This window comes from Bubalus bubalis, chromosome 19 (assembly GCF_019923935.1).
Source record: "Bubalus bubalis isolate 160015118507 breed Murrah chromosome 19, NDDB_SH_1, whole genome shotgun sequence".
NCBI classification, from domain to species: domain Eukaryota; kingdom Metazoa; phylum Chordata; class Mammalia; order Artiodactyla; family Bovidae; genus Bubalus; species Bubalus bubalis.
This window is the reverse complement of record NC_059175.1, coordinates 8,674,789-8,683,942: the sequence shown is the minus strand read 5'-3', so window position 1 is coordinate 8,683,942 and position 9,154 is coordinate 8,674,789. Positions and strand designations below refer to the sequence as shown.

The following is a 9,154-nucleotide window of genomic DNA, read 5'->3' as shown; positions in this document are numbered from 1 at the left end:
AGGGTCTAAATTCTAACATCACATCCTTTCCATTGCTCCAGCTGTTCTTTGCTTAATGAACTTTCCCTTCCCCTCCTCCTCTCCCCACAGTAATCTCTATAGAGCATGAGGCTTTGGCCAGAGCGCTAGGGATGGAGTTAGAAGATCAGGGTTCAAGTCTTGGTTCATCCACTTACTTGCTGGCAATAGCCAAATTCACAGCTGTGAGAGAGGAAGAACTACTGGTTCCACTTACTTCCTCAGACTCTAGTGAAGATGAAATGAGATGCAATGGTCAAACAAATACATGCAGCAGGCTGTGGCGGATTCATTTTGATATTTGGCAAAACTAATACAATTATGTAAAGTTTAAAAATAAAATAAAATTAAAAAAAAAACAAATACATGCAGCAGGTAGAGGACCATACACATTAGGATTACAAGAGAAACGGGATGTTTGAGGGCGAAGAGCAGGGGACTTGCAGCCAGAAACTTGAGCTTGAATCCCAGCTCTACTGCTAACCACCTGTGTAATCTGAGGCAAGTTATGCAACTGTTCTGTGTCTTAGTTTCCACACCCATGCAAAGATGCTGATAATGGTAGTACCTATATCATCGGCTTTTGTGAACACTAATTGAGTTAATATCTGGGAAGTACTTAGCATAGTGTCTAGACACCTAGTCAGTACTCAGTAAAAGTTAGTATTATATTAGACTCTTCCTTCTCTTTTGCCACAAATAGTAAATCAATCATCAGTTCAGTTCAGTTCAGTCACTCAGTTGTGTCAGACTCTTTGCGATCCCATGGACTGCAGCACACCAGGCCTCCCTGCCCTTCACCAACCGCCGGAGTTGACTCAAGCTCATGCCCATTGAATCAGAGATGCCATCCAACCATCTCATCCTCTGTCATCCCCTTCTCCTTTCACCTTCAATCTTTCCCAACATCAGGGTCTTTTCAAATGAGTCAGTTCTTCAAATCAGGTGGCCAAAGTATTGGAGTTTCAGCCTCAACATCAGTCCTTCCAATGAACACCCAGGACTGATCTCCTTTAGGATGGACTGGTTAGATCTCCTTGCAGTCCAAGGGACTCTCAAGAGTCTTCTGCAACACCACAGTTCAAAAGTATCAATTCTTTGGTGCTCAGCTTTCTTTATAGTCCAACTCTCACATCCATACATGACCACTGGAAAAACCATAGCTTTGACTAGACAGACCTTTGTTGGCAAAGTAATGTCTCTGCTTTTTAACATGCTGTCTAGGTTTAATCATCAGATCTCACCAATTCTCTCAGACAGCTCATTGTTCCCCTTCAGTTCAGACCTCTATTGTCCCACTGTTGGGCCACCAATGACATAGCTGGGTTCTCTGACCTTGTTTCTCCCTCTATTTGTTTCTGTGCATGTGTGCTAAGTTACTTGAGTCATGTCCGACTCTTTGTGACCCTGTAGCCTGCCAGGCTCCACTGTCCATGGGATTCTCCAGGCAGGAATATTGGAATGGGTTGCCATGCCCTCCTCCAAGGGATCTTCCCAACCCACGGATTAAGCCCATGTCTCATTATGTCTCCTGCACTGGCAGGTGGGTTCTTTACCACTAGAGCCACCTGGGAAGCCCATTTGTTCCTATATTTGGCACCAAGTCCATTCTCTCAAAACATTAATTTGAGCCAATCACATGAGTACTTAAAATTCTCAGTGACTCACAAATACTTTTAGAATAATTATAACTCTTAGACTCCAACTTAAAATGTGTTATAAACTAAACGCACCATTACATCTTTCTCAGACATAGTCCCTCTACTCTAGGAAGAGTTTTCCTTCATTCTAGAAAACAGCTTGTCATTTTATGCCTCCATGCTGTTAATCATTCCCTTCCTCCTACTTGGAAGGTCCTCCCTTCTTGGCCAGCTAATGAGAGGCAGTATATCCAGTGGTTAAGAGTTCCAGCTTGGATGCCTAATAGGCTTCCATTATCGATTGGCTCAACAACTTCCTGGCCAGGTGACCTTGGCCAACTTTTATTCCTGTTCTGTGTGCTTAGCAAGAGCACTCTTATTATAGGTATAGGAAAATCCATTTTACAGTGATAATCTATTGATTTGGGGGGGTGGTACTTACTTTTTAGTTAATTGATGTTTTACTATAATATGTGAGTCAGAACTGAAAACAAAATTAAAAGTTTTCTTCTCTCTATTGTCCCAATACATTTTCTGTTTTCTGCTACAGAACATCAAATCCATCAGGAACTGACAACCTTCTACTTACTTTCCAGGCTAATTCCTTTATTACATTCTTACTCTGCACAGAGCTAATCTAATTACTCTCTTCCAGGTCACCTAAGAATAATGACCTAGCTTTCAGATTAGCCAAAGCAGGTGACTCTGCAATGGGAGGGAGAGAGCTTGGTACTGGTGAGGTTAGGAGTGTCAGCCTCAGAAACCCAGCGAAAGAAGATCAGAGGAAGACAAAGAGAAATGACCTACACCAGAGAACTGTCAACAAAGCAGGAAAAAGGAACATGAAGAGTTTGCTTGTTTGACTCCTCCTAAAACATGGAAATATAAAACAGTAAGACTCCACAACAAAGTGGGCTCCAGCCTGGCCCCACCTTCCTCTGTTATCTCTCCTCAGTTCTCCTAGATCTGTTTCTTGTCTAGCACTGAAAGAGCTTTTTGGCAATATTCAGTTCAGTTCAGTTGCTCAGTCATGTCCGACTCTTTGCGACCCCATGAATCGCAGCACGCCAGGCCTCCCTGTCCAGCACCAACTCCAGGAGTTCACTCAAACTCACGTCCATCAAGTCAGTGATGCCATCCAGCCATCTCATCCTCTGTCGTCCCCTTCTCCTCCTGTCCCCATCCCTCCCAGCATCAGAGTCTTTTCCAATGAGTCAACTCTTCACGTGAGGTGGCCAAAGTACTGGAGTTTCAGCTTTAGCATCATTCCTTCCAAAGAACACCCAGGACTGATCTCCTTTAGAATGGACTTGTTGGATCTCCTTGCAGTCCAAGGGACTCTCAAGAGTCTTCTCCAACACCACAGTTCAAAAGCATCAATTCTTCAGCGCTCAGCTTTCTTCACACTCCAACTCTCACATCCATACATGACCACTGGAAAAACCATAACCTTGACTTGAATTAGCCTGATTTAAATGCACAGAAACAAACAAATGAACAAAAGAATTCCCTGGCAGTCCAGTGGTTAGGACTCTGCGTTCTCTGCCAAGGACACAGATTCTATCCCTAGTCAGGAACTAAGATCCCACAAGCCTAGCAGTGTGGCCATAAATGAATAATTGTACAGAAACAAATTTACATCAATCTGCATCTCTTCAAGTCTCTGAACCTGGAGCCCTATAACCAGAGAACACGTGTCACCCTCAAGAGCCACTTTCCCCACCATCAGCCCCCTCATCTACTCATTCTACCACTCCACCTTTCTCCTCCTAGCTCCCCTTCTTACCTCTCTGCCTCTTAACCCTTTCCCTTACTACTCCCATTCCAGTGTCTACAAAGAACTCTCCAACACCTTCAAATATTTTTCTCTATTACTATTTTTCTCTATTTAGCTCAACTAGTGATTCTCAAACCTGACTTCACATTAAAAGAAGTTAAAAGAAAAAATACCTGAGCCTCCCTCCCTGCAGAATCTAACAATCTGGGGTCTAGCCCTGGCATGGGCTTGTTTGTTTAATCTTCCTAGGTGACTTCAAGATATATCCAATCTTGAGAACCACAGCCTAAACTAAGACTGGATTCTCCCCTGGCAAACAGGCTCCCTTTACCTCCTTCTGGAGACTACACTTTATCCCACACCTGAATACCACCAGACAAGAAAGGGCAATCAAGCTCAGGCTCTTTCAGACCATGGGTCTTCCATTTTCATACAAAAGCAAACAACAACAAAAAATGTCTTTCTTGGAGGTATTTTATTTATACAACTTTGTTTCCTCTACCCCTACCACCAACCTTATCTGCCTGAATAACTTTTATATCCGTTAAGATTCAACTAAAACATCACGTCTTCTGAGAAGCCTGGTCTGGCAGGCTGAGTGATCTAGGGCCAACCCTATGTTCTTGGTATATTCAGTGGATGCCATGACATAGCCTTTAGGTCCCTGTTCATAGTTATCTATCACTTTCCTGTCTGCCTACCTCAATAAACTGAGTTCCTTGAAAGTAAGAAGTAGACCTTCTTCATCTCTGTGTCCCCACATGTAACCTATGCAATGCCTGGCACATGACTGGCATTCAATAAATACTGGTGAGAGAGCAAGTTGGAAAAAAGAGAAGAGAAGGAAATTTGAAAATGAGGAAGAGTAAAGAAAAATATCTCTTCTATGTCATCTTCTGGCCTTCCAAGGATAAAACTGATTATACTTAGCATATTTTTGGAGCCATAATATACAGGCACAGCACAGAAAGTAGGAATCCAAAACAACTCTTCATTTTTAGAAAAAATATACAAATTACAAGAAAGTTACCCTATATATAGAAAGCACTTTTTGAACATATTTCTAGTTATCAACTAGGGACAGTACTATTCATCTCCCACGTCTATACTATTGGTAACCCAGATTTTCCCTGACAATCTCATTCTGTTCACAGTGGCCATGGTGGGAAGAATAATGTCCCTCAAAGATGCTCATATCCCAAACCCCCAGTTATGTGACTACCTCCTCATATGGCAAAATGTAATTTTCAGATGTGACTAAGATGTGAATTTTGAGATGTGGAGCTTATCTGGGTGGGTCCAATGTAATCACAAGGGTCCTCTTACATGAAAGAGGGAGGCAGGAAGCTCATTGTCAGAATGATGCAGTATGGGAAAACTATCCATTACTGGCTTTGAGGATGGAGGAGAAGCCAAGGAACATAGGCAGCCTCTAGAAGCTAGAAAAGGCAAGGAAACAGGTTCTCCCCCAGAGCCTCCAGAAGGAACAGCCTTGTTGACACCTTGATTTTAGCCCAGAGAAACCCATTTGGATTTCTGACCAGCAGAATTCTAAAGTAATAAATTTCTGTTGTTTTCAGAAGTCACTAAATTTGTGTTTTTTGTTTGTTTGTTTTTTTACAGCAGCCACAGGAAACTTAAGTGTTCACAAAGTGTTCACTTTGTTAAAACTAAGTGTTCACAAAGTGTTCACTTTGTTAAAACTAAGTGTTCACAAAGTGTTCACTTTGTTAAAACTAAGTGTTCACAAAGTGTTCACTTTGTTAAAACTAAGTGTTCACAAAGTGTTCACTTTGTTAAAACTAAGTGTTCACAAAGTGTTCACTTTGTTAAAACTAAGTGTTCACAAAGTGTTCACTTTGTTAAAACTAAGTGTTCACAAAGTGTTCACTTTGTTAAAACTAAGTGTTCACAAAGTGTTTTCTTTGAATTGATATCACTTGTGCCACAGTTATTGTTGAATAATCACTGTGAGCCTTGATGATGACCTTAAAAAAAAAAGAAGTGCCTGGAAAAATGTATGAAATAGTTCTTAACTTTAGACTCTGGCTATACTTGAAAAGCTCAGAGATTCCAGAACTCTAGCACACTGGATATCAGTCCTTTGACTCTGTTATGTCCCCTACTGAAGGTCATCAGGCTCTGTTCTAAGGCTAGGACCTTGAGAGTGGGGGCAGGGGAGAAAGGGGAAGAGGAGAGAGGGCTTCAGGGTGCCCATTCTCAGGTTATCATAGATGCGAAATAATTAGACTTGCTGCACTGCCCAGACTGATAATAGCAGGCATCTCCTAAAGGACATTAGGCTAAGAAGTGTCTATCCCTGTTCCAGACTGTCTGGAGGAGGAGGAAGGGAGAAGGAAAAGGAAAACAGCATATCAGTGGTGAATTCATACATATTTTAGAATGATTCATTAAAATTTAAAAGAAAATTCAGCTTAACTCTAAAGTATCCAGAAATTTTACAGAATCAGTATCTCTCATTTTCTGAACTTTCTGATCAGTCAGGATTTTAGCATATAGCTTATCGTTTTGGCTTTAAAGTCTTTTTTAACTACTGTAATATATTGCACCCTTCCTTCTTCCCACTCAGCACAGAACCAATTGAGAGTCATAGGGATCAGAAATACAGGAATCAAATGTCAGCTTCATTACTGACAAACTAAAGAACAGCCATTAGGTGTAGGGCAACTATAGGCTTCCTATGCAGCACCTCCATGTTAAGCAGAATGACCTACTCAGTCCATCAGGAGCAGAGCTGCCCAGAGTTAAATCCCAGCAAGAGTCCAGAAGGGACCAAAATAGGTGTGCCCATTGTCTCCCAACCTGCCTTCCTAGGGAAGATTGTCCCAGGGAGGAGTCAGCAAGGAAGAGAGAGGGCCAGAAGTGCTACACTAGTAAAAGGTCTTCAACATGGGAGCATGAAGAATAGGGGATGAATGTTTTTCACCTGACAGCTGTTTCTAAACAACAGCAAATAAAGCTATGCTGCTGCTGCTGCTGCTGCTAAGGCGATTCAGTCGTGTCCGACTCTGTGCGACCCCATAGACGGCAGCCCACCAGGCTCCCCCGTCCCTGGGATCCTCCAGGCAAGAACACTGGAGTGGGTTGCCATGTCCTTCTCCAATGCATGCAAGTGAAAAGTGAAAGTGAAGTCGCTCAGTCGTGTCCGACTCGACTCTTCGAGACCCCATGGACTGCAGCCTACCAGGCTCCTCCGTCCATGGGATTTTCCAGGCAAGAGTACTGGAGTGGGGTGCCATCGCCTTCTCCGATGCTATAATTAAGCTAAGTAATTGTATCTTGAGTAATCTGAATGCAGTATTAGCAAGACCTGACTAAAGATCCATCACCCCAAAGCATACATGGAAGCAACAGCCTCCATACTCAGTGATGAGGAGCAGTCTGAGGTATGTTACTAGCAATAAAGCATAGACATTTACAAATGATGCCTCTTGGCTTCAAAAATTAGAGCTTGTTCAAAGGTGTCTCTATAGTAACATTACTCTTTCTTGCCTTCTTTCAGATTTACTGTCTTGAGTTGGAGAAAAAGGAAAGGGCTTATAAGATAGCATTCCAGAAAGTACACATAATCCAGACTCCTTTATCTGTGAAGTAGCTCACAGTGAAAGACATTTCTTGGCAGCATTAATAGTTATGGCAACCATGAGTTACTGAAATGCTTGTGAGTTGGGATTTTTATAGTTACTTCTATTTCTTTTTTATTTTATCCAGGGATGAATTTGATTAAGAAAGCAAATGGAGATTTTCTTTTTAAGCATGAGTATCAACATGACACATGATCAAGAACGACCCTACAAATACTTTTGGTTAATAATGACAGAAGAACTACAATAACTTGTAAAAAGCAGACCATGTAATAAAATTTGTGAAATTTTCAAGGACTACATTAATACCATTATAAAAAATTAATGAACACAGTTCACATATCTTAATTTAAACAATAAAATAGGAGGGTTTTGTTTTATTCTCTAGTTTTATTGAGTTACTCCTAAGGAGTTGTGGTCCAAAAAATAAATTAGAATTCATTTTTTAAATAAGTCACAATTTTTAAAAGCAGATTCATTTACATATTTATTTTTATTATAACATCATTATGAAATTTTTAATAGTTTATTCATTTACTTATAAAATGAATTTATATATACTTCTATAAACAGATATTCCACCTATTAAAAGGTTTATGTCATTTTTTTCTTTTACTTTCCTACAACCAACCTCTCAAGTTGATGAGGTGTGCCAACTCTGAAGATAGTGTATATTATGCACACAAATTGCTAAAAAATCAAGTATGAAAAATTAGTACTCTTCTGCTATAAAGTCCTCCTCAATCCTTCTGCAACACTATCTTCTTAGGAGAGTTTTAAGTTGCCCAGAAACAAGATTTCCCCTTAACAACAAACCAGTGTTGTTGCTAGGGGATTATGACATAGGAAGAGTGACCTCCAATCAGAGAGGAGCCCCAGAAGTCTGACTGTGACATGCCAGTATAAATATGAGCACTCCCACCACCTAGGCCCTTCTCCTCTCCACTTGTAACTGATAAGAACAACATCTGCAATGGCCAGAAACATCACCAAGAAGAACAAGCGCTGCAGAGGACACCAAAAAGCAATCTCCAAAAAGAAATCACATTCCAGCACTGAATCTGGCCTTAGGAATTACTCACTCTACATAAACAGGGTCCTAAAAGAAGTGGTTCCCCAGAAGAGCATATCATCTCGCACCATTGACATCATAAACACCATGATCAATGACACGTTTGAGAGCATTTCCACTGCAGCCTGCAACCTAATGTATTACAGAAAACGCTGTACCCTCACCCCTGAAGACATCGAGAAGGCAGTGTATTTGCTGCTGCCTGAGAAACTGGCTAAGTATGCAGTGGCTTTCGGAAAAGAAGCTGTCCAACGATATGTCCGCTCCTTAACTCCATGTTCCAGCTTCATTAAATCTTGGGGAAAGTAACTCTTACTTCCCAAATGATCACTTCAATATTGAACTCATTCTTCTTTTTTATAATATAGTCATATTTCCTGGTATTTTCCCTATTTGTCTTATGTGTAGAGAAGAATTACTCTCTTGCTATTTTATGTTTTAATGATTTGCCTACTATTTAGGTTTTCCAACACCTGCTGCCCACGTGACTCCCTCCCAGAACTCATGATTTTCCTATGAATGTGTAAATCTCATTATATAAATTCAATGCTAATTGTATTGTTAAGGTATTGTTAACTATGTAAATGATTATTTAATCCAGCTATTTTGACCCCCAGGACACACTGACTTTGAATTTATGAACACAAACATTTTAATCAGAAGCATACCAGCACTGATAAATTTTCATCAAAAAGGTATTTTCTAGAGCAAACTACATTCAACCACTTAGTTCTTTAATGGAGTCCCTTTAGATCATGTAAACTATTTCTTTCAATAAGCTCAGCTCTTAACCATGTAATTTTTATCTTTGCGTGTGCGTCTTTTTAATAAGGTAGTGTACATCTGTTAATCTTTTATTCCAATCTATCCCTTTATTCCAGTCATTCCCCTTTGGTAACCATGAGTCAATTTTCTATGTCTATTTTGTAAATAAGTTCATTTGTCTTATTTTTCAGATTCCACATATAAGTGATATCATATAATATTTATCTTTCTCTGTTGGATTTTCTTCACTTAGTATGATAATCTCTAGGTCCATCTA

The 9,154-nt window shown here is 40.4% G+C and overlaps 1 protein-coding gene across 1 annotated transcript; it reads left to right on the top strand.

Annotated features, from left to right (window-relative positions):
* The first annotated feature begins 7,972 nt into the window (after positions 1-7,972).
* LOC102390439 (histone H2B subacrosomal variant) lies at positions 7,973-8,421 on the top strand. Its single transcript, XM_006041149.3, has one exon. The coding sequence runs from the start codon at positions 8,014-8,016 to the stop codon at positions 8,419-8,421; it is 408 nt and encodes a 135-aa protein (XP_006041211.1). The 5' UTR covers positions 7,973-8,013.
* The last annotated feature ends 733 nt before the right edge of the window (positions 8,422-9,154 follow it).